The 26,414-nt window shown below is 41.6% G+C and overlaps 1 protein-coding gene across 1 annotated transcript; it reads left to right on the forward strand.

Annotated features, from left to right (window-relative positions):
* Positions 1 to 3,619: 3,619 nt before the first annotated feature.
* LOC103525843 (vitellogenin-2-like) lies at positions 3,620 to 26,377 on the forward strand. Its single transcript, XM_008490834.2, has 35 exons — positions 3,620 to 3,660; positions 4,012 to 4,032; positions 4,205 to 4,356; positions 6,044 to 6,295; positions 6,458 to 6,619; positions 6,776 to 6,924; positions 7,348 to 7,498; positions 7,602 to 7,759; positions 7,838 to 8,003; positions 8,382 to 8,507; positions 9,504 to 9,722; positions 10,077 to 10,294; positions 10,410 to 10,507; positions 10,930 to 11,054; positions 11,712 to 11,813; positions 12,412 to 12,531; positions 12,641 to 12,830; positions 13,196 to 13,289; positions 14,044 to 14,229; positions 14,420 to 14,564; positions 15,249 to 15,474; positions 15,563 to 15,738; positions 15,968 to 16,294; positions 16,651 to 16,698; positions 16,860 to 16,943; positions 18,395 to 18,607; positions 18,698 to 18,840; positions 20,191 to 20,329; positions 21,046 to 21,181; positions 22,309 to 22,495; positions 23,799 to 23,890; positions 24,350 to 24,447; positions 24,579 to 24,738; positions 25,803 to 25,964; positions 26,092 to 26,377. Exons 1-35 carry the CDS (start codon positions 3,621 to 3,623, stop codon positions 26,205 to 26,207), a joined length of 5,181 nt encoding a protein of 1,726 aa, XP_008489056.2. The 5' UTR covers position 3,620; the 3' UTR covers positions 26,208 to 26,377.
* The last annotated feature ends 37 nt before the right edge of the window (positions 26,378 to 26,414 follow it).

A 26,414-nucleotide genomic window follows, 5' to 3' on the forward strand; every position in this document is an offset into this window, starting at 1 on the left:
CAGTGGCCTTTGAGGAGGACACAGTGGAGTTCCCCAAATACACCACCTACCACAGGGTCTGAAGCAGAGCCAGACCTTTGCACCTTGGGTGAGATAACCCAGCCCCCATGCCCATCATGAGTCCCCACTGCAAACACCATCAGCAGCGGGGCTCTGTCTCCCGCCCACCTGCGGCAAGTCTGTGTGGGCACAGTGAAGGGACGGGCTCGTCTGCCATGAGTGCTGGAGCCCAGAGCATTCCAGCAGACCTGGGAAATGTTTTTTCTTGCCCCTAACATTGTGCTTGCAGGCTCAGTATGCACACTGGGTGAATTTGGTTTTCAGACACCTTCATCAGGAGAATGTACATAAATAACCATTGATGTCAGTGAAATGATTGGCAGCTTAAGTCATCAGGAGTTCACACAAATTTCAATAGAAATAACGTTGTATTATTGTCACTATATGTCTATTTTATTAGAAATTTTATTGTCAGTGTACCTGCCTCAATTCAACAGTATTCTCACAACTAAGCCACACACAACCAGCCATTTTTATTACTAACTGACTACACATTCCTTTTTATACTTAGGTTTATTAACGCAAAGCAAAATGTGATCCTCCTGAGTTGTTAAAAAATTTATTGACAGTAAATTAATTAAAAGAGGAACAATTAATTTGGTTCTTAAAATCAGTAAAAACCATTAAGGAGAAATAGCACTTGTCTATGACCATATGGTGTAGAAAGATAATCACTGGCTAGTTTTTGAAAACAAGTGAGAAGTGAGAGAATTTTTTTGTAAAAATTGTGTCATTTTGCTTTCACCAGTAGGTTTGGCAACTTCAATGGATGCACATGACTTCTATGGTCTGTAGGTTTTACAGTTTGGAAAGGTAATGTCCTTCACATCCAAAAGAATACGTTTGAAATGCAGGCATAAATGTTATATGGTTTAAATGGCCCCTTGCACTGCAAAGCTGGCACTGGGCAGTGCTTGTGCCAGCAGCAGAGAAGCAGTGTACTGGTAGGTTTGCTGCTCAGTCAGAAGTCATGCAGAGCAGTGATGGGAAGCTCAGACTTCCCAGGTAACTGCTGAGGACAAATCCAGCAGAAGCCTGGGCTTTGCGTGACTCCAGGAGCTGGGCTCCACAAACCCCCAGCTCCTGAGGGGCCTCCTCTCTTCCCAGCCTGTCAAGGCTGGAACACATCTCTGAGGGGACTCTTGTCTTCCAGACTCCATGCTCAGGCCAAGAGATGGGATGAGCTCAGCAGTAACACCCTGGAAGGATGCTCACCTGTGGGTGAGCATCACCCCAGAGCCCCCCAGGAGGCTGCAGGGAGCCTCGTTCAGCTTCTGCCTCTCCATCACTGCCACATCACAGCTGCTCTGGGAGATGCTGTCCAAAACCAATCTTGGGCATAGCAAAGTTGCTCAGCACCTTACAGTTTTCTTTGTATTATTTTTTTTCTTTCTCTTTTAAATTCAGGTTACATCCTTCGAAGAAACAAAAAGCACGAAAAGGCTGTGAGTATATGGGGTGGGGAAACAGGGTGCACACACACAAGATGAGCATTGAAATAATTCTTGGTGTACTGCAGAAATAGTCCAGAAAAATAAGAGGGTTCAGTTCTACAAAGAAACTCCTCAATCTGAAGCCCTTGCCATTTGGTTTTGCCTACACATGGAGCAGAAGCACAGGCTGCTCTGATGCAGTGTTTGCTATCTAAAGGGGTGGGGTGGGATGGGATGGGATGGGATGGGATGGGATGGGATGGGATGGGATGGGATGGGATGGGATGGGAGCTCTGCAGGCCATGGGCTCGGAGGCACAGGGGCTTTGGGGAGACCCTTCCCTTGCAGGCAGGCACAGCCCACACAAGCCTCAGAGCTTTGTTTGAGCAGTGCCTCTGTTGTAGTGTGGTGTTTTCACGATGTAGTGTTGTAGTTTTGAGACACTGAATACAAGGGTTCTTGCATTTCATCTGCCATCACAGCAGTGCTCTTCTTGCACTGCCACTGACCCCAAACATTGCTGCCTACGAGACTGCTTTTTGGAGTTTTTTAATAGTGTGTAGCTGAATGTAGTTATGCCATAATATATCAGCTTTTAAACCTCAATTTCCAGTCACCAGTAGCTGTATACTTGGACTCATTTGCTGCATTTACCAAATCTTCAAATCAATGGCACAACTCAGTAGTGCTGCCTATAGTGGGAATGGCTTATCTTGTCTACCATGTGCCATCAGTCATAACAGGGAACAGACTAAAACTACCAGGATGGGAATATAATGCTGGTAATAAAGAAACAAAACAGTGAAATATTTGCCACACTTCAAAAATATTTTGGGGGGTAAGAAAAAAAAATAATCTGTTTTTAAATCCTACAGGTGCAATCTTTGATCTAGAAACAAAATCCAGTTTGTTAGACATAAATTGTATTCCAGCTGCTAATTAAAAAAAAAAAAAAACAAACCTCAGCTAAAGAGCATTATGAAAACTAAGCTGTCTTGGACAGAAGCCACCTATCTGTTGATGAGAAACTGAATCTCGCCCCTTCACACAGCGCTCTGGGCAGCAGCTCCGGTTCCCCGCCCGCCGAGGAGGTTGGTGGCCAAATGGCGGCGGTGTGGCGCCAGCACGAACCCCTCACGTAGGGCTGCTGCAGCCCCTCCCCTCAGGCCTCTCCTGGGGCTCACGGGTGGTTCCCCTCAGCCGTGCGTGAGCCCAGCTTCACACCCTGGCTATGGCGGTCCCTGGAACCGAGGGACCCGGACAAACCCTGGAGCCAAGAGCAGGCGGAGAGAGTTGTGGGGCAGCTTCCCAAGGGATGGGGCAAACGCCTACTGATGGGAGAAGGGGTCTCCATCATGGGGTGAAGATGCTGCCCCTTGTTGCATGACATGAAATGAGTCTGGGTGCAGTCTTTCTGCCCCTTTGTAAACCGATAGATTTGTGTCCGTAACACCTGCAGCCTCACAGGGACAGCCCTCACCCACCACTCTGCCTTGGCTCATCCAGCTGGTGACAGGGCTGATCCACTGGGCTTGTAAAAGGCGAGTGGGGGAAGCATGGTTATCCCTGGTGTTTAGCCAAGGTCTTTCTTACGATGCTGTCAGGTTTGTGTCACTGGGTCCCCAGAGAGCAGTGCTGCGGATGACAGCGTGTCCTGCTGGCAGCAGGGCGGGTGTCAGCACAGTGTCACAGGAGGGCTGCCTGGGGATTTTGTAAAGCCCTGCTGGAGCACTATCAGTTAGATAAGCTGTGTGCCTTGCCGTCAGGTCAGAATAACCTGCACATGGTTAGCACAGACTGCAATATCACCAGGTGCTTTCAGTGAATAAGGATAATTAGTAGATTTTCCTACACATTAGATATTTTGGCTCTAAATATATTTTAATACTTTTAACATCTGTTTCAAAAGGTGTTTTCAGAGCATTCAGTTGATGAAGTGAGAACAAAATTGCTTGTGATGGTTTTGGCTCAGCAGCAACAGCAGGCACCTTGTCCCTGACCTCCTCTCTCTCAAAGGGTTTGAGTGGCTGATAAAAAGTTGATAACTCAACAAAATTCACTGTGCCTGTTAATAATTCTTCTATAAAAGCCACACATTTCCCCCTGCAGTCTTCAGAAGCTTTTAGCATGAAGGGACTCATCCTGACCCTGATTCTCGCCGTAGTGGGTAAGTTGAAGCATTACCAGCACAGCTGAGCCGTGGAAGCCACTGTGGTCCTCAATCAACTGCAACTCCTCAGGGCCTTTCAGGACTATTTACAGCTTAGTCTGCTGAAGCCTTTTTTATGACTATTAGATTTCTGTGTTTAAGTTTAGCAGCGGGAGCAAGAGCAGAGCAAGGAGCAGCTAGTGAGTAGGGTTGTCACAGGCTTGTGTCCAGGGCGGTGTGGGGTGCACCCCTGGGGCACATTACTGCCTGCTTGCCAACTGTTAGCACACTGAGTAAACTAATAATAAATGTAAAGTGTCCACAGAGATGGGGGATTTCTCATGCATCTTTCTCATTCCTTCCACACAGGGGGTCAGAAGCAGGACCTTGGTAAGTGTTCTCCCACCCCTAGCCAGCAGTCCCCTCTGGCTGTGCACTGCTAACTGCTTGTGCTGATTTTTCAGCAGTAGGAGCCTCATCTTTCTTTGCTGGGATGATTCTTGTAAGTAATATCACAAAACAGCCATATGGAAGGAGGTGTTTCTGTTAATTTTTTTAATAGAGCCTGTTTTTCATACTGGCAAGACCTACTTCTATGGCTATGAGAGCTTCATCCTGCATGGGCTGCCTGAGGGAGGTCTGGCGATGGCGGGGGTGAGGCTGTCCTGCAAGCTGGAGATCAGCTGTGTGTCTCACAGTGACCACCTTCTCCAGGTAAATTACTAGGGGCATTGGGACCCACCCACTGCTACAGACTTTTGGTTCGTACCTCCAGACTTGTAAAATTACAGAAACATGAAAGTTTAAGGTCCTTCCTGGTCCTGAGATGACCCTGTAAGCCCAACATCAGACCAAGTGACTTTGTTTGGATAGTGGTGATTTCCCTAACATGGGCAGAAGTGCAGGCACTGAGCTTTGCACCCTGTACCCCTAACCTGTGCTGTGGAGAGCTGAGGAGACCACTGGAGTGTCTGCAGCTGTAGACAAATTGCTCTGGATTAAGGTAGTGACCAAGAGATGGTGCCACAGGCTTCCTCACAGTGAGCACTGCAGGACGGAGCCAGAGCTGTTCCAGCTCTGCTGCTTTCAGTACCTGAGTCCCCTTGACTGAAGCTGCCTTAGGGACATCTGCTTTAAAGAAACATCTTCAAGATAGTTATACTGAGATTGAGTATGAAAATGAGAATTCAAGCATGAAAGACCCATGTTTTTAACCAGGTTCAGAGCCTGAGAAAAACTCAGTACTGGAATTCAGTTATCACATGAGAAATTCCCATGTCTCCATTATCTTCCTTTTGATAGCCTTTACATAGTCATTAATTCAAATGTGAAGAATTCTAATGGTAATGCTCATGTTTGGCATAATGATACCAGATCTGAAAGTACTTCTACTCATTGAAAGGCTTAAAATGCTGTCATGGAATGAATGACCATAGAAGAGGGATCTAGAAGACACCATGTGGGAAGAAAGCTGTAAGAAGACACTTAGCATTCACCCTAGGAGTTTGCTTGATCTGTAATCCTGTGCATATACTACTGAAACAGCACGAAGAAATAGCTATTACCAACCTTTACACACTGCTGCAATATCAGGCTGTGTGTGAGTCTTGAGAAGGATTTAATTTAGGAAAACATGGAAGAAGGTAGGCCACCTTGGCAGAATTGATGATAAATGTCTGAAATTAATTAGAGCACTTAACCCACAACATTTCTCTCTGTGCAGGAACATGGACTTCTATATATGAGGGTTTGAGGTGTGTGTATGTGACTAGATAGGTAAGTGCATGCAGGCACCCATTTCCCACTAGGTAGCAGTCAAGGACCTGTGTGCAAGTGTTACAGCTTTACAGCTAGATAAACTCAAAATGATGACAGCTGCTTCCAAAGAAAGAGATGTCAGCTCCTGCTGGGCCATCTCCCTTGTGAGGTCCCACAGTTATCTCTGCTTCCCCATCAGCTGTGCTGAGCCTTTGGAGCTTTGGGACCAGCAGGAGCAGCCTAAATAGTTCCCTCGTGTTAAGGCAGGGAGCTTGTGCAATGCCTTGGCTGCCTTGCAGACTGAAGGGAGATTACATTGGGCATCTGGGGAAAAGAGGTGAGTGTCCTTTCTTTATAGATTGTTGACAACTGATATTTCACTCACTCACCAAGCTTAAGGAGGCTTGTTGAAGTTTTGAATGCTGCCTGCAAAATTTTATTTTTCTGGCAGAAATCCTTCCTGGAAATTTCATTTTCAAGGATATTTTCTAGCCTCAGCACAGGAGTCCAAGGAGGGAAACATTTCCTGTTTACTGAACAAATGGCTTGTGTCCAGCCATGAATTGGAAGTGCCCAGTTTCCTTGTTACTGCACTATTTCAAACTGGATGAACATGACAAATGTTTTCCCAATTTTTTCACAGATTCGATCACCAAAGCTGGAGGAATACAATGGTTTCTGGCCCATAGACCGCTTCACTCCATCTTCAAGGCTTACAGAAACCATCACTGCATGTTTCAGCCAAGCCTTTAGATTTGAATACACTGAGGGACAGGTTGGAAGTATTTTTGCCCCTGAAGACTGTCCCATCCTATGCACTAACTTAGTCAGAGGGATTCTGAACATGCTGCAGATAACCATCAAAAAGTCACAAAATGTGTATGAACTACAGGAGGTTTGTTTTTTCCTTTCTGATTTTACATTTATTCTCGTTTTACTGTTATAAAGCAGTGTTATATAGCACTTCATCTGTGCAAATGCTTCGCAGGCAATTTTCTTTGACCTATTTATTACTGTTTCAAGCAGAACGTTCCTTGTGTTTAATCAATACTCACAGGCTGGGATTGAAGGCATCTGCCAAACCAGATACGTTATCCAGGACGACAGCAAGAATAACCGTGCCACCATTTCCAAAAGCAAGGACTTGACAGACTGCCAGGAGAAAGTGGTGAGGAACATGGGGATGGCATACATCCGCCCCTGCCCCACCTGCCCCCAGGTAAGAGCAGCACAAAGCCCTGCTGCCACCCCCTGGCATAAGCCACTGCTAAACACTCATGCATTGCACTGATGCTGGTAGGGTGTTTGGTTTGCCTGTGCTCAATTAATGACTGCCTGTTCGTTAGTTTGTGAGTGGTTCTCTTTGCACTTCTAGAAAATCAGAAACATTAAGGGCACGATGATGTTCACTTACAAGATGAAGTATGATGACAGTGGGACCGTGATAACGTTTGCTACATCTGAGCACATGTACCAAATCTCTCCCTTCAATGAACCCAATGGGGCAGTAGTCATGGAGGCAAGGTAGGGGCCATGTGTGTCCTCAGTGCAGCTGTGATTATCACTGCCAGAAGGAGATGCCTAAAACATACTTAGTGCTGATTTGTGAATTAACAAAAAGCATCTGGCCTGTTGGCTGTGAAAGGCCAAGGTACTGAACATCCCTCAGGATGCCCAGACAGGTCTGGTGTTCTGCTGTTCAGGCATTTTGCTGGGCTCCCTGAAAAATTCGTCCAGCCTCTCAGAGATTTTGGTAAACTAATGAAAGCTCTCACCAGCCCTATGACATTTTCAGATAATCCTGAGCAATGCATAAAGTGAGAAGTGCACGATCCTTTTGTGGTCAATGCAATGGTCCTGCTGGGCACCACTTATTCTGCTCTGACCGCTGAATGTGACCTCCACACATACAATGCAGTTGAATGCTTTTCTTTCTCTCCCTTACAGACAAGAACTGGTTTTGGTCAACATTACAAGTTCTCCCACCAGCCCACCAAAAACCCGGCTGAAAAACCAGGGTAGTCTTCGTTACCACTTTGCAGGAGAGCTACTTCAGATGCCAATTCCTTTAATGAGGATTAAAAATCCAGATTATCAGGTATGAGATGCTTACTTGTCATACTCATTATTTGTAAGGTTAACAGGTCATCACAGAGTTATTTTAGACACGGATCCTTCCAACTGTCTGTTTTTTCTCCTAGTTAACAGAAATGCTGCGGCAATTAGTTCAGAATAAAGAGGAAGAAACACCTAAAGAAGCTTCAGCCAAGTTCTTACAAATGATCCGGCTTTTTCGTATTGTGAACCTTGATCAAATTGAATCTTTGTGGGTGCAGTTTGCCAATGATCCTCCCTACAGGTAACTGTATTGTTTCAGCCAGGATTCCAATGAGAGGCATACTGGGATGAGGATAATAAATGGTTCCCTCTCTGGCAGGCCCTGGTTTTTGAGTGCCATCTGTGCTGCTGGAACTACAGACACATTCAGGTTCCTGAAACAAAAAATCCATGATGAGAAGCTGAACATCTGGGAAGTGTCTGTGACTCTCCCTCTTGCCTTCCATTTTGTTACACCCAACAAGCAAACCCTAGAAGTTGCCTCAGTGAGTATAGATCATACTTTCTGCTATTTCTCTCTTGTTTCTTTTTAAAAGTAAATTCACAGGATTATGAGTGAAATGTGCAGCATGTTTCTATTTAAGTTTGTAAAATGCAAGGTGTTAACAAAATGGGGAATGCTTTAGAAACTGTTTCTAAACACTTGTCAAAATATTTTAATGGCATTGATATTTCATATTAAAACCCACAAATACTAAGATAATTTTTATAGATTTCCTTTTGCCAAAATATTTTTTTAAAAAATAGACAAAATTAGGAAAACCCCAAAGCAATTTCATCTATTTATTTCTCAAATGTAATTTTACTAAATACCAGATCTAATTTCTAGAAACATTAAATACTGCTGCTTGTTTCTTCTGCAGACTTTTCTGACCTGTCCTCAAATCCAGAAAGCACCAATGCACAGAATAGTTGTTTACCTGGGATATGGTAGCATGGTAAATAAATACTGTGCTCAGACTTCACCTTGTCCAAATGAACTTCTTCAGGTAGGTGACTCTCATTTCTTATTCAGATAGGGTGAAGAAATTTTTAAATGCCTCTAATATAGCTTTCATGATGCTGGCAATTAGGGAACTTGTTATTGACATGCTTCACTCTAAGCTGTGATTGCCTGCAAAATTGCAAATGCAGAATGAAACACAGAGCTGATGTCTTTGAAAAATCGGGTTCTGACAGCTCAGAAATTCAAATGTGAGTGATAGAAGCCTGTGGGAAAAATGGATTCTGTAAACAACCTGAAGCTGAATTTAGGTATGACAAATTTAGGATTAGAGCAAAACAATTATAATTCTTCTCTCTAGTTTTACTTTAGATAGAATGTACTTTAAGAAAATTATTAAGTAGGCACTGAAGTGTGAATTTAATCAAAGTTCTAGATAGGTCACAAGTTAGGGTTTTTGAAGAGGCACAGCCATGTAATTGCATACTGTCAAATATTCAGGATGCCCTTAAGACTATGCAGCTCTGGCTTCTTACTGAGAGGAATACAGCACTGTGATGGCCTACTGGCATTTGACATGTGTTTAAATCTTCTAAAAAAGAGTGAAACAAAGCCAAGCCACCAGATGGGGAATTTGTCTTCTCAGAACATCAAAACTGTTTAAGTAAACTTGACATGGGAAGTGAAAAATAGACAAACATAACCCTGCAGCTGTGCAGAGCGTTGGTGGCTGGCAGGGCTGGTGGAGGTGCCCCAGTGAGAAACTGAACATCAGCTTGGGGCTGCCCTTGAACTTCAAACAGACTCTTTGGTGCAGGCATCCACCTAGGATTATCTCCTACTCTCCTACACAATTTAAAATCAATTACAACATTGTAAGGAGAAAACCAAGTTTGCCTGCATGTCTCCCGTTTGTCATCCTGGTAATGGTGGTGGGATTTTTTCCTGGGAGAAAAAGCTGAACAGCTCTACTCTGCACCAGTTGTTTTGCTTACCATGGCAATCTGTATTTTTAGATTAACACAGTCTGCTCTGTTTTCAGCCCCTCCATGACCTTGCTACTGAAGCCACCAGCAAAGGTGATGCCAAGGACATGGCCTTGGCCTTGAAAGCCATTGGCAATGCAGGAGAGCCAGCCAGTCTCAAACGCATCCTGAAGTTTTTGCCAACATTTTCCCCGGCTGCAGCGTCACTACCAAACAGAATTCATGCTGATGCTGTGTTGGCCTTGAGGAAAATTTACAGAAAAGACCCTGCAAAAGTAACTGAAATTATTTTAACAAGTGTCTTAGAGGGTATGTTGCATTAACTTAGTGATTCAGGAATAAGAAAGCTATCAGGTAATGTTAGTAGATCTGGTCAGATTTCTCAGTTGCTGGGCTTCCTTTTGTCCTAAATGCAAATTCCGGACATCACCTTGTCCTTGCTGATATCCTGGGAAAGAGTTTGCTGTTTTACCAGCCCTATTCACTGTGCACCCAGCAATCTTCAGTTTCAGTGACAGGTCCCAAGTCTCAGTTTTCTGTTTTCTTCTCTGTTCACACATGCACAGTTTAGGAACCACATCTCACTGAGAAGTTATGAGGTATTCACAAGTTGTATCTTCCTCCTCTAGGTAAGGGAGATCTCCCTCCAGGTCTTTATGGACACCACACTTGCTCCTAATGTCAGAATGGTGGCTTGTGTTGTCCTCTTCGAAGCTAAGCCTCCTCTTCCAGCTGTAACAGCTATGGCCAGCTCACTGCTGACAGAGCCCAGCTTACAAGTAGCCAGTTTCACATATTTACACATGAAAGCTTTGGCAGAAAGCAGAATCCCACAGCTCTACGCTCTGTAAGTAGAGGAAGAAGTACATTGTAGTAGCAAATGCTGATTTCTTTCTTGCAGTTTTCTAAGAATTTGGTCATGGTCAAGTATGCTCACATGATTTTATATCTTTGTTATTCAGATCTGCTGCCTGCAACATTGCCATTAAACTAGTGAGCCCCAGACTTGGTAGGCTGAGCTATCGTTACAGCAAGGTCATTCATGTTGGCCATTATTCCTGTGAGTACCAGGTGCCCTGTTCACTGCTTTAGATTATGTAGCCAAATGCTTCTGTTGTGTTCTATGATTTTCATCCAAAATACAATCATGGGCTGTGAGTGTAGTGTGCTCTTGAAATACAAAAAGCACAGGAGCCTCATAACGTGCAGAATACCCTGAGGGTGTTCTACTGCTCTCTGGGTATCTGCTGGGTAAAGTGGTGTCTGCACATGGATCTAGGCGTCCTTCAGTCACTGTGGTTCTGCTGGCTCTGCCCTAGAGCAAAGTTGTTCTCCTGCAGATGAAAACTTGAGGACCTGTATGACTGAATTGTGGCAGAACCCTTTGTGATCTGCTACAGCCTGTACCTGAGGTAGCTTACACACACCAGACGCCTCTGAGACCCTAACTAAAATCTCTACTTCTTTTTATTCCTGTGATAGCTGAATATGAGGCTGGTGCTATATGGAGGGTCTATCTAATGAACAGTCCCAGCACCATGTTTCCATCTGATATTATCACAAAAGTAAGAGGATATTATGCAAGTACTGCAACTGATATTATTGAGGTAAGTATCTCAGTAAAACATCGAGGTAGATGCAAGCTAGCTAGAGACAATATTACTTGTTAAGCCATTTGGACTGTGTTGTAGTGTTTAACTCAACCTCTGGTCATGATGGTGGATTTGGAATAGAAAATGTAGGTAATTATTATCATTGTACCTAGGCTTTTTCTTTTACTTGGGCTTCTTGACACATACATTCATCAATGAACATATTCAGCATAGGCATGAAAAACTACGAGAGCAGAGGAAAGCTTACACAGCAGAACATCCATCTGCTTACCTAAAATCATGGAATCTAGAATATTTTGCATAAGTACAGGGAAAGAGCATCTGAAATTAAATTGCAGAAAGGCCAGCATGAAGCTCCATGTAACAGCATGCAGACATTTACACAGCTTCTCAGGCAAGCTTTGCAGCCTGGGCTGAGATCTGTGTTGCCCTAAAATTATCCCTGCTGACTAATTCAAAGCTTGCTGAGCACATCCTCAGCATCTGCAGCCATAGCCTGCAGTCATCTGCCAGGTAGACACAGCCTTCTATGTGCAATAGCTTCATGAAGTACATGTTTAGAGAGGCCTGGGTGAATATGATACTGGGTAAAAAGGTTTTCCTGGGCTTGCTTGTATTTGGACTGAAACTACTGACTCTGTTTTCCTACAGGTGGCTCTGCGGTCCCAAGGCCTGACCAAGCTGATGAGGAAGCAGAATATTCCTTTTGCCAAGTATGATACATACAAGACACTGAAGGAACTTGGTAAAACGGTATGAAATGGCACCCTTCTGATCTGTTTGCAATACACAGTTCCTGCCAGCATGGGGTTGCATCACTCACCCCCTGAGCAGTCCCTTTGATGTTTCAGTGAGAAAGGAATCAGTCATCCTGTTTGGCCACAGAAAGATGTACTTACTCTGTACTTATGCTGTCAACAGATGCCACCTTTCCACTCAACATGTGTCAACCCTTATTGTGCAGTACAAAAGGTGATGATGATGCTAGTAGCCAAAATTCATGTGTTTTAAAGTGTGTGTTAAAATGCAGTAAATAGTTGCTCTTCTCTTTTAAAATGATTCTTGAATAAGGTTATTGTCCATGAATCCTTGGGTGTCAGTCACTACTCATAACAGCAGAAATTACTAAGTCCTTACCTCATCCTTGTGTGGGGAAACTCCCACTGAAGTCAGTTATGCAACATAAGAAAGGCCACACTGGTTCAGACCTGTAAGGTGTCTATTAGTTTTTGGCTAAGGACCCATGGTTAGCATCCTTCAGATAGGATCTGCTCTTTGCCAATACATTACTATATTTGACGTAACATTATCTGCTGCTTTTCTTTCTCCTCATCTTTCCTTAAAACTGCAGCTTCTGGGATGGAAAGAATTGCCTCCTGAAGACCCTCTGGTGTCCACTTACATCAAAATATTGGGTCAAGAGATTGCCTTTGTTGACATTGATAAAGATGCCATTCAGCAGACCATGATGGTACTGACAGGATTGTTGTTTTGATTTCTTTTTTTTGTCTGAGATGCTAAATAATTTCCCTTCCCCATCTCTTCTTACCTAATTACCTAACTTATTTCTCTGTTTTTAGAGTCTAACTGGATCATCGAACTGGCAGACAGTGGTGAAAAAAGTGCTGGAAGAAGCACAGCGGGGCGTTTCGGGCCAATGGACGCTGCCGGTGATGGTGGCTGAAGCGCGGCACATTGTCCCCACAGTGGTGGGGGTGCCACTGGAGCTCAGCCTGTGCAGTGCCATGCTGACCCAGGCTGTGGCAAACGGTGAGCTTGGAAGATGCCAGACTGAGCAGTTTCCCCACATAATTGTGGGTCCAGTCCCTCTGCTGAAATTAAGTCCCTCTATAATCTTGAAAATGCTCTGGTAATGTGGAAACATTAGTGCTCAGCTACCTCCAAAGGGTTTGAGAAGTAACTGGCATGTTTCACTTGGGACATAGTTGTGTCCCCTGCTCCACTATTCTGGTTTGGAGTAACCTTTAAATAACCACATAAAATATTTCAAAATGTAAAAGCACTGTCCATGTGTTTGCTACACTTAGTGTAGCATTAGCTAACTAATTAGCAAACATTGTATCTGCAGCATTTATTGCTTCTCTGTTTCTACAATTCCCATCTGTCTTTTGCAGTGGATATAAAGATGTCACCACCATTATCTGACAACTTTAGACCTTCGCAGTTTTTGGAAACCAACATGGATATTCATGCTGACATCAAGCCAAAGTAAAAAATACATACGTTTTTTACATAGACGTTCAAGTATTTAAATTCATATCTGAAATAGATACGTGATTGCATGTTGTTATATTGGGGTTTCACTTGTCCCAGATTTGGGATGGCTGTGTTATCCAGTGAAAGTGTTAGAAAGCAACACAATACGTTGGGGCTTGATGACCCTGAAAGGGTAGCAATGTTCACTGTATCCTGCAGGATGCTGTGCTGTTCTGCCATTGCTAAGAAGGCTCACTTTTTTTACCTGTTCAGTGACTAAAGTTACTGATCTGTGAAGACTTGCTTACGTATGGGCATACGAAGTTCAACTTAGAATTGCTTCACCACCAGGCACAGGCTGGAGAGATTTGAGGAAGAAAAAGGAAAATCCTCCTAGATCCGCAAAAGCAAATGCAACAGTACTAATAACTATAGTAGTAGTCATTATCATAACAATAGTGATAATGTTAATAAACAACTAGACACAATCTGAAGCTAGTAGAGGTTATGATATCAGCTTGTCCTCAAGCAATGCTTCAGTGGCAAAGCAGTGTGAGGGCCCATGTTTTGTTTATCAGATAAATCCCTTTACCTTTTCAGTGGCACTTAAGCTTTCAAGTTTTAGCATTATATGATACATCTCTTTATCTATCAGTAGGGTCTCTTACAATGAAAATAACATTGTGAAAATGTAGTTTTGGATGTCAAAGTTAAATATGTGCATATTAATCTATTATCATGCCTGGGTTTATACTATTTCTTTCAGGGCATATTTTCATGTGATTGCAATGATGGGGATTAACACACAATACTTTCAGAGCGGTCTTGAATTTCATGCAGAGTTCAATGCCAATACTACAATGAAATTTGATGCTAAGATAAATATGAAAGAGAAAAATTTGAAGATTGAAACCCTCCCCTGCCATCAGAAGGTTGAGCTTGCAGCTGTGAGGTACAGAAGAGCTTGTTATGTGTCACTGATAGTGAGCTCCCTGTTATAAAATCATGAACATACAATTCTTTTTTAGGCTCTGCCTTTCCTTGGCAGCCACATAAAATTTAGTATTGTCTTTTTTGCACTATCAAAGATAGGACAGCAAAACCAGAAGATGTTACTTGTATGCCATTTATCACCTCCACAGGAGTGATGTTTATGCTATTTCAAGGAACATGGAGGAAGAAGGTTCTGAAAAGAAATCCCAGCTTCTCCCCAGAGGAGAAGTACCAAGTATCCCTGACGAGCCATTTCAGCCATCAAAAAGATCTTCAATACCTGGCAACTGGAAGGTAAGGGACCTCACACCACCTGTATTGCAGACAGAGAACAGACACCTCCTCAGAGGGGATGAGCATGCCCAACACAGTAGCTACCTGACCGGATCACAGACACAGAAACTGATATTCAACAGGTGCCTGACATATCCCAAACCAAGCCTAAGTCCCAGTGGTTTCAAGACATGATCATTCACAGTCTGCTCACTCTCATCATCTCATGTATCTTTACAGTCATGGGGAGGTGAGTGGAATGGAGATCCTGTGTACAAGACACTCTTTTTTCCAAGCCAGAACAATGTAAAAAAGATGATTGTAGGACAGGATGTAAATTTTTTCTTCCCAAATTCTGAGGTAATCTCTGCAGTGAATTGCAGAAACCCATTCTCTTATGTGGTCTGAGGCTTCTGAGGCTTGTGGGAAGTATAAGTTTGACTTACAACAGGACTTACAACAGGTAGCTACAGTTGATACAGAGAAGCAGCCTCTCCAAAGAGCTCAGCACGTTCTAATTGGGAAGTTTGTGGAACACTTCTTGGAAAAGGCTGGGCAGGAAAGCTCTTCTCTTCCACAGAGTGCCCTGATGGAAATCCCACCATGCTTCCCTACTCAGGCAGGACTGTCATTAATAGAAGGAAAGATTTAGGAGCTGTGTTTGGGGGAAAATATCTTTATTTGCCATATTTTTGTTTATTGCAGCAAAGGAACACTCCTAGTGTGATATCCAAAGGACTCCAGCAAGGTTCAGAAGAGGCACAGCACCACAGTGTAAGAAGATTTAACGCACGCATCTTCTGTAGTAAATTTGAGAGTTTGGGATGTTCTGCTTGTCTCAGCCTAAAGTCTCGAAACTCTGCTTTCTTAAGAAATACCTATCTGCACAAATTAGTTGGAGAACTTGAAGCCAAAATAGTTTTAAAGCCAGGTATAGTCATGACAACAAGCTTTTCTGCCAAACTCTGTGAATGCTACTCAGGCAGCATGACTGTGGTATGTAAGTGTCTTGATTTCAGTTCAAACAGATGCTGATATTGACAAAATACAGCTGGAGATTCAAGGAGGATCCAAAGCAGCTTCCAAAATAATTGATGTAGCAAGCTCAGGGTCTAAGGAAGAGGATGAAACATCTCCATATGAGGACATAAAAGCGAAACTGAAAAAGATTCTAGGCATTGAAAATGTGTTCAAGGTAAGAGACTCTGAGCATCTGAGAGGGGGTATTTTCCTTTACATGAAGCCAACATTTTCCAGTGGGAGGATTGGGGCTGGGAGGAATGAGGTGAGCTCTGGTGCAACCTCTGCAGTGTGTGGGGCCAGGAAGTTTAATTTCCTTGAAAGCCTGTGGTGAGCAGTTTGACATCAAGTGCAATGTTACAGAACAAGCTATAAATTCAAAACTCTTTGCACTGTTTTTGGAGGTTGCCAATAAAACACAGCACCATAAGAAACGAATTCACAGAACAGACAAGACTGCAGTTACAGACCTCTGGGGAGAGCCCAGTGCAGCCCCCCTCTACAGCTTATCCTCTTCTTCCACTGATTCCACTGCTGATGGTGAAGAGTCTGGACAGGAACACAAAAAAGATGAAATAAGGCAATCTGTGAAGAAACATGGCAGCAGCAGCAGCAGGAGAAGCAGCAGCAGTAGTGTCAGCTCTGCTAGCAGTAAAATCTGCAGCAGCAGTGGAGAGGACCACACTGGAGACAGGCACTGCAGTGAGGATCATGCATATTCAAAGCAACAGGTAATTCACTCAGGCTAGAATTTTTATTTTTCTTGTAGTGAATGTTTTAGTACCAGGAAACAGGAAATAGTGCATGGACCAAAGAAAGCAAAACCAGACTGCTAAGGCTGACTGCTGCAGAATGGACAAGGTAACCACCTAGCAGAATTCTTTTTCCTTTTTAACTTCTCTGGTTCTTTGAAGCACTTAAGTTCTGAAGGTTTACATTTCAGTAGGTTTCAATTTAAGATATTATATAAAAAAAAATTGTTTCAGTTTTTTGTTCCCATACTCAATACGAAGATTTTTAATTCATTTGTCAAAAGCTAACTCTTCATCTTCTCTTGGATCTTCTTATACCCTATCTGTTTTCACAGGAAAATATACCTGTTTACCAGTTTTGGTTCAAGCCAGCAGATGAACAGGTACATTTATTGTTTATACTATGAGCAAGGCCTACACGTGCTCTCATGAATTTTGCTGCAAATAAAGCTTAGTTCCCTGAGAATAAAAATATGAAAAATAAATTCTGCAACAGCATCCAATAGCAAACAACTTCATTCAAAGTGGTTCTTCATTTTTGTAGGACCCAGGAAGGGAAGTCCTGAACAGCAGCATCAGTTCCTCTTCTTCAGCTAGTGATAAAGGCATCTCTAGAGCCATATCTCAGGTAAAAGTCTTAATTTACAAGAAATAAAAACATTTACTTCAGATTTTCAGTTATGGTATGTTTATAACAGGAAAAATAGGGTAATTACCATATTAGATAATATACAGAAGAATATGAATTGTTTCTGGGTTCATACAGATGAGCACATTGGATAGCAATTGAATGTTTTTTACTGTTCGCTTAATATAGGCTACATCTGTAAGGAAACTGGAATGTATTGCTGTGTATGTTGAACTTTGTGTTACTCAGTTAGTAATTCACTTTAAAATGAGAACACTTTAGATGTGCTGGCCTGCTTTATCAGAAACTGCCTTCAGGTATATTTTTTTATTGCACAGCTCTTCGTAAAAGTCCAGGACTTGATTCTGGCACTCTTTTATTCATCAGGTCTTCACTGCCAAGTACTTCATGTTAGCAGGACCATACAAGGTCTTTGAAAATACCTTTATTTGGTATTGAGATGTCAACTTTCAGAGCAATCCAGGTGTTTACTGGGGAATCACTACACGGTACACAGTTAATGCTACCTGGTCCTGTAAGAACTGATGGAATCTGGTGCACATTTCAACAAAGGAAGATTTCACACCATTCAGACAGTGACCTAGATGTCTACAAAACAATAAACCTTACTTCACTGAGGCACTCCCTTTGCACCAGTAACCTCCAGTCAATTCAAGTTGTCTGCAGAAAAACAGGCAACCAGATCTACCTGCTCAACACCTGTTTCTGTATATCTTGATTCACCTCTTTTGTCCACCTTTTCAGTACATTTACTACAATACATTCCAGTCTTCCCCAATGCTGTCACCAGAGACACGTTCTTCCTCAGATGGAGCTGTGCTCTTTCCTCATTTTTCCCTAAGCCCTTGCCAGCTATGTCTTGCCTAATGCTCATCTGGGTCTCTGTCAGGCAGGCAGCATCCCCCAGCTGAGGTTGGGCAGTCACAGCTGAAGTGGATGCTGCAGCCAGGCACAAAGCTCTGACTTTGAGCAGCCATGAGCTGCTCTTCATGTAAGCTGGGCTGCACTGAGCAGATTGCTCTGTCAGCACAAATCATCATGGTTTTAAATGGGCTAAACAAATTTTATCAAGAAGGATGTTACCTAACTATAGGTTGGTAAGAGAGCAGTACTGAGCTGGGTAATATTTGTTCTTTATACATTAGGGTCCTACTCCATATTTCCTTTTTCAGACTGAAATTACTTTACAAATAAATTCCCAACACTACTGTTTTACTTACCTAGGTTCCAACAAGTCTCACTTGAAAGACAGTGGCAAAACTACACATGAACTAAATAGATCAAGCAATGTCCCATACGTTACACAAAGAAAAAAAAAAACTTTTTGAATGAAACTTTTCCTTTACAAATACTTTTTATCTGTGTTTTTAATATAGTGATTTTAATGTGTTGTTTATTTCTTTGGTCTTTATTTCCTCTGCTGACTGAAGACTAAATTCCTGGGAGACAGCAAACCACCAGTACTGGCTGCAGTCCTTCGAGCCATCCACAGAAACAAGCAGCTGACAGGCTTACAGCTTGTACTCTACACAGATACACAACCCACAAAATCAAGGATCCAGATATTTGTTTCAAATATCACAGGATTAAGTAGATGGAAACTCTGTGCTGATGCTTTGTTAATAAATTCCCATAAAGTATTGGTAAGTTAAAAACAATTATTAGGCCAAAGGCAAATTAAATGTAATGATCTTACTATGTTTTATGCAAATACATATATTCCCTTCTACTAGGGTTCTCTTAAATGGGGTAAAGATTGCCAGGACTACCAGATTGCTACTCAGATTGCAACAGGGCAATTTGCTGCTTATCCAGCTATGCAGATGAAGCTGGAGTGGCCAAAAGTACCTTCAACAGTACAAACAACTGCAAGATGGTGAGATTTTACTTTAATTTTTGAAAAATTTACCTGTGTCAGTACTCCAGACAATTATAGACTCAGTTCTGCAGTTTCTGGACTGGAAATTTCCCCTTAGTCAATATGATAATAAATAAGGTGACATGAGTTCATTTTTTCTGTTTATTCCTTCCCTCAAAGCACAGCGCATTTCAGTTCACAGGAAAAATGCTTGAAGCAAAGGGGATGATAAGATTCACCTTATCTATTGCAGACTTTGAATTTAAAGTGCTTGAATTAGGAAATAGGTCTCTGGATGCCTCCTAATGGATGGAGGCTCACAGCAGAAGCCTAAACTTGGTTGTCTGAAGGAGTTTTGTCTCTAACTGATTAAACAGGGAGACTAATTTCCTCAGGTAGGCACCTTAGCTCCAGCTTCTGAAGAAGATGATATAAATACTTCCCATGAGGCTTACTTCACACTAAATAGCAAATGCTGTAGGACACTTCATGAAAGCAAAACTGTAATTGCTAGATTCCATTCACATATGTGTCTATCCATATACATATAGTATTTAATGTATTTGTTCATTCACTGTATTCTCACACGCATTTACCCACAATAACATATAGATCCATATCAAAGCCTCATCTTTTTTCATAGCACTACCAAAATACAGACATACAGCAACTCAAGTACCTAAATATGCATGCACCCCAAACCTTCATGTTACAGGTGACTGGGTTAATAAATGTCTATTGAAGAGGATAATTTTCAATAGTAGATTGAGTTGCCTGAAGAGCTGTTATCAGCCCATATTACAGGGGATGAAACCATCCAATTTACTATCATGGAACAAAGCCATAGAACCTGGCTGGGTCCTGCTCTGAGATTATGCCTTTTTAAAAAAGGAATATTTTCTGTATTTCTTCATTTGAGTCTCCTGCCTGTAAGGGAACCTGATCATAGAGATCCCCCTGTCAACTCATTGACAACTTTAGTAGGTGAAAGATCCTTCCTAAAAGTTACCACCACAGGACTGATACATTAATACCAGGTTATTTATTTTTTAGCATTTCAGTACTGTAGTCTTTATGTAACTGGTGCCTAGTTTTAAACTCTGAACATGTTTTTAAAGAGTTGGCTATGCTTTTCCTCTCATATCACCCAGCCAACCAGTCTCTTGATGACTTTTTCACCCATTAAGAGTTAAAATCTGCCTGTCTCTCCTCCCATACACAACACCATGTATCACCAAACCTTCATACAGAATGTGTCTGACACAGAATGCATATTGGTTTAGAGGGGTATTTTAGTCTGGGCAAATTATAACTTTTTTTTTTTTTTCCCAAAGATGGATAATTTTAATCACTTACTTCCTTTTCCAGGTTCTACTCATTTCTTCCAGGAGCTGCATATGTGCTTGGGTGGTCCCAAAGGCAACAGCGTGGTCCCTCTCAGCAGGCAACCTTGGTTATGGCTCTGACATCTCCAAGAACCTGCGATGTGGTCCTCAAGCTCCCTGATGTAACTATTTCCTCTGTCTTTTATGCTGGGCATACAGTGAGGCAGTACAGCCTCGATACAGTATTTATGAAACTGAAGGTTAATTGCTTTTTTGACCCTTTTTTTAAAATCAAATGATAAAGAAGCTATCTATCACAAGGACAATATATTAATGCAGTAGGTTCCAGTATGAAAGTACTTTACGACATATTTCTCTTTCTCATGTAGCATGCAAACACATGAAGTAAGAAACAGGTTACAAAACAACCACCATGATTGATAGTACACAGTCAATAATATATTAAATAGACCACTCCTCCACAAATCTTCAGGAAGTCTGCAGGTATTCCTGTGTTTTGGAAAAGATAAAACCCGGCTGTAGAGAAGCATGATGGCCAAATAGCAGCCACCAACACATAGGCAAGGAGAGGGTATGCACCTTGGGTAAGTAAACTGTTTGGACTGCAAGCAAATGTGATGTACAGCTCTCTCAAAAGATGCAAATTTGTTAATATCCAACTTCACTGATAGCACTACTATAAATTGCAGATGTGTCAAACTGTAGAGGTAAATTTCATGCTGTAGATGGAGGATGTGATTTATTGTTAGCTGTGACCTAAATCTAGATTCTAATTTCAGTGGGTACAATCCTCTTTGAACACTACAAGAGAATGGTATCTCGTTTCAACACTGTATTTTGCATTTACATTCATGTTTATTTTCTGACTGGTTTTCAGCTCACAATTTATGCCACAGCCATCAGGCTTCCCCTGCCATTCCCTTCAGGTCCAGGTACGCCGATTTCAACACTACCATCCCCTGACTGGAATGCCTTTGCCCAAGCAACACTTTCAATCCTTGAAAACCTTAAAGGTCAGCAATTAGCTATCTGCACAAGCATTACTGACTCTGCAGATTTTGTAAATCTGGTTTATACTTCTGATGTGACTTGAAAATATTTTACATTCACATGGAATCAAAGTATTCCAAAAAGTAATTTGGATTTCAGGTAGAAATAAACCCATCAGTATGAAAAGCTGTGAGGCTGCAAAGATGTTAAAAAAAGGGAATCATATTAATAAGATTAAATATTCAGTTCCATGAAAAATAGTGATTCCAAATGCATCCATTCCCAAATGCATCCATTTCAACTTCACTGCAGAGATTGGTCATGAAGGAAAAGGTCTTAAAAATGTATGACCAACACCCATGTGACCTCAAATTTAGTGTGTTCTACTTAATTAGTGCTGTTATGTAGAAGTTAAGTATGAAGTACAGCCATTAATTTTACTTCCTTCACTTGGTTGTGAAGGGATTATTGTTTCATTAATGCTGTATTAAGAGCTAATCACATTATACTTTCTTAGGGTAAATTTTAAATGGAAAAGCTTTATGTAATCCTGGGATAAGGAGCCCCATTTTGCTTGAAACCAGTGGGCTAATATCATACATATGCATATGCACCAAAACTAGTCCATATTAATTTTATTTGCTGTAAAATAGTTTCTTATCAGAGCTGGTAGGATTTCCAACAAAATGCCATTACAGAGCAAATGGGAAAACTTTGGTGTGGCTTCTTTTTCTCCACATTTCTTAATTGTTTCCAATTCTGATTATGTCTCAATAATGGTAGTAGCATTTTAGTGAGTTTCCTCTAGTGTTAATGATATGTGAACTGATAACATTTGAGAAATTAGATTACAAAGTTACAAAAGCCAAAAGGCCATAGAGAGTTCCACTAGCACCAGACATGAGCAGAATTTATTTCATGATGGCTGAATCATGAGTGGATAGCACTGCTGCCTGGGGCCAGGCAAAGCTTAGATTTTGTATTACTACAATTTCAATATTTCATCTGAAGGAATAATTTTGCTTTTTTGTGGGAATAGGTAAAACCAGAAAATGGTCCTTTTTTTTTTTTTTAATTACAAATCCAAAATAATATAACTGTGTTATATAAAATACAAAAAGCTTACTTTTGACTGTTCTTTTTTCTCCAGGTCATTGTTCAGTTTCCCAAAACACGATCAAAACCTTCAATGGAGCTGAATTTAACTACTCAATGCCTGCAAATTGCTATCATGTCATGGTGCAGGACTGTAGTCCAGAACTGAAATTCTTGGTGATGGTGAAAAGACTTGAAGAGTCTGATGACTTCACAGCAATAAATGTCAGACTAGCCAGCCAGTAAGTAATTACAAACCTAACAACAAATAGATGTCAAGCTGAATATGTTTTAAATGTGAAGAACAAACTTTTAGGGCAGATTGGTACTAGTGTGAGACTCATGCAAAAGTGAATGATGCCAATGGAAAGATTTCTATGAGTGTTACTGGGATTTGGGACTTAAGTCTTTCCAAAGTGCTTCTTGAAGTCCCAGACTTCACAGTAACCTAAAGTTTTTACTGACCAAAATTCCTCATTAATTTGCTAGCATCTATCCATCTCATTTTAGTTCTTAGTAATTAGGTAGACACATAAACTATAAATCCAAAAGGGACTATTGTAATCAGTTAGTCTGGCCTCCTACACTAAGCTAATAATTAGAACTAATTAGCACAATCATCTCAGCAGAGATGTTGAGAAGTGGACATAACTAAAAAGGGAATTGCATATCCCAGATTAGAGGCAGTCTCTTATTTCATCACTTAGTTGGTGCATAATGTTCTAGATCTATTTGAAATTAACTTAAGTACACTTTGTTTCATCTTGGAGCAATCACCTCTGCCATCACAAGTTCTGCTTTAAAAGTGTAGTCTATATGTAGATTCTCTAAATTGTATGGGATTATGCATACCAAAATCATTGTAGGGAGTATTATTCAAAGCACATAAATAGGCTTTGATCTGTAAGGTTTCATAACAAGTAATTATTTATTCCTGAAAATTGTGTGCTTAACCATGCCATAGTGTTAGAGAGTGAAACAAGTATTCCCTGCACCTATTTTGTGGAGGAACAGAAAGATTCTTGTTTCACAGACTGTATTGTATCTTTTGTGATAAAGGCATTCCTCATCACTGTATCATTCACAATAATTTCCTACAACTGTATGGATATGCTTCTGCTGTGCTTAAGCTTCAGATTTCTTCATTAGAGCAGACATTGCTCTAAAGAAAACACTACAACACAGAGACTATTCAGGCTGTAAGAGAACGGCCCTAGGGAATCCAATCTTCTTTGAAATGTTAAGCACCTTCAATTTATGCAAATGTAATAGCAATTAAATAGTTACAGTGAGGGCAGCCTGGTGTATTCCTCCCTACCATGGCTACAAGCAGATGCTCAGAGATGAGTTAAGCCAGGGAAAAGTCTATTGTGAGCATTCCTCCTGGCACACTTTCCTGGCCTCTCTTCTTCCTAGAGGGTACCAGGTGATTCATGCCAGAATGACATGAGCATCCTGCAGTGTTGGTTCTACCAGGACTAGAAATTGTGAACTGAGTAGGGTAAAGGAAAAGCATGTATTTATACTTACTTCCTTTACTTAAAGTAAGGTTGACATGTATGTTTCCAATGGACTCATCCAGTTGAAGATTAATGGTGTTCAATCTCCAACAGATGTTCCATACACATTTAACTCTGGTAAGCAACTCATCTTTGTATTTTATTTAATTCTTTCTGATCTTGAGAAGGAAAGGACATGATCAACAAAAGCCTCTCAAGGAAAAGACTGCCCTGATTTGAGAAACAATTAGGTGATTGCAACATACCTCATGCTAGCTTTATAGGAAGTGGCAAGACAGATGAGCAAGGAAAGAGGTAATGATCCTCTGTATCTTTGCACAGACCAATTAATGCAGGGCTATGGTGCCTTGTGCTGATCACAGAGACCCATGAAGCAAGCATCTAGATGTCCCCTGGCCATAGCCACCCTTACTCCAGGGCAGGGAGCACTTTAGTATTTCTAATTTCCCCTATCTCTTTCAAAATACATTATTAGAGCCTGCATCAAGTCCCCAGGAATTTAGCAAGTGGTTCAAGTTGGACACTAAACCAATGACTCCCTTTTAAAAGAAATCCCTTTTTGATTTTATGTTCCAGATGCAAGCATAATGATCAGGAGTGAAAATGAAGGCCTATCACTGAAAGCCCCAGATTATGGCATAGATAAAATATATTATGATGGGCACAGACTTGAGGTATTTTTAAAAATTATTTTCTTTCTTATTATCTTCTCTTCTTTCTTTTCTTCTTCAGTGGTTTTCTTTTTAGAAAACAAAGCAAAACAAAACAAAACATTTCAGTGCATCTTTTCTTTGTATCCACAAAGATTCAGGTTGCCTTCTGGATGGCTGGAAAAACATGTGGTATTTGTGGAAAATATGATGCTGAGAAGGATAGGGAGTACCAAATGCCCAGTGGATATTTAGCTAAAGATGCAGTGAGTTTTGGTCAGTCCTGGATCATCGCAGAAGACCCGTGTGCTGGAGGTACTAGCACATACTAATGTTATTGCCTTTGATTAATTAATTTGCTACATGAATAGATTATTTATATTATTGTAGCACAATGATCTTATTTTTCATTACTTTTGTTATTAGTTATAGACTAAAAGATATCTGGTTTTCCTGAGTTTGGTAATTCACTTCAAGTTCTGTTTTTGTTGCATTTTTATATTAACTTTTTATGCATTGTGTAGTTACCTAATAAGATAAAACTATAAACTTACAACTGTATAAAAAGCAGGCAGTTTGATTATTGGCAAAATACATTTTATGTTGTCCTTAATAGTTTCCTTCTTTATTTCCATTCTGTTACTTCCAGGCTGTTAGTGTCCTAGAAAAAAATAAAATCTAGCCCTGGCTATAAAACTAGAGGGCATTTGAAGTGGCAAATATCTGTTTTAATTTCATCAGACTGAAGATGAACTTAATCTGAAAACTTTCACCAGGGAATGATTATTCTTACCAGATCCTATATAAAAAGGACAACACAAAAATAGTGACAACATCTGGGTGCACTGCATTTTGTGTGGAACCAAACCCTCTGGGCATATGGTGGCATTTTTGGAATGTATACTTAGATCAAGCTTCCCTGGAGGGACTGGTCCAGGGAAGTCTGGATCACAGGGACTTAAGGACTAAGCTACTCAGCCATGGCACAGTGGGTGTGTTGCTTGGCACAGTGCAGAAGTAGATAGCTAGCAGCAACTACTGCCCCAAAATGAAATGGTGTCAAGAGTTTGGGTAAAGTTGAATGACAGCTGACCAGGATCTTCCTGTGTATCACAAGACTTGGACACCTGTGTCCTACCTAGATCCCACCTGGCAAGCCTGTGTCCTTGGGACTGTGCCCCCCACGTCTGAATTTCTCAGTCTAAAGCCATTGACAGAAAGTTGACTGACTTCACAACTGACTCAGTCAGCTTTGTTTTGTGTAGCTTGTGTCACTTGGTTTATCCATTGGTCTTAGTTGTTACTAATTCTACGAATTAAGCCCCAGAAGCTATTTATATTAATTCTGTAGGTGCTTTAAGAGAAATCATGTTTTATAGCTTGTAAACTGCAGCGCAAATTTGTCAAAATTGAGAAGCCAGTTGAAGCTGAGAAGAAGGCAGCAAAATGCTTCTCCGTGGAGCCAATTCTACACTGCCTGGAAGGCTGCTCAGCAACCAGGTCTGTTCCTGTCTCCGTGGGCTTCCACTGTGTACCAGCTGGTGAGTCTGCAGAATGGGCCCTTCCGTACAGCACAAAAACTGCACCCGATAGTGACTCTGACCAAACTAATTCTGAGCACCTTGATGTATAAAGAACCCTTCACATGGCTTCTTCTCTCATTTACAGACTCCACTCTCAGCCTGGAAGGCCAGATTCGGCTAGGCCAGAAATCCGAGGATGTTGTGAGCACGGTTTCAGCTCACACAGCGTGTTCCTGTCACCAGCAGTCATGCCCGGCGTGATGCCCCGACCCGTGGATCCCCTGTGACCCCGCGGGCAGGGCGGGTGTCCACCCTGGGCATAAGGCCCCGTCCCCGGCAGGAGATCGTTCTTCTCAAGTTCTACTACAGATCTTTAAAATAATTCGGGTCACCTTTCGCCGGGTTTGATCTAATAAACGGTTGCTCTCTAACAGCGCTCAGCCAAGGTCATTTCCCTCCGAGCCGCTG

This window comes from Calypte anna, chromosome 8 (genome assembly GCF_003957555.1).
Source record: "Calypte anna isolate BGI_N300 chromosome 8, bCalAnn1_v1.p, whole genome shotgun sequence".
Lineage (NCBI taxonomy): Eukaryota > Metazoa > Chordata > Aves > Apodiformes > Trochilidae > Calypte > Calypte anna.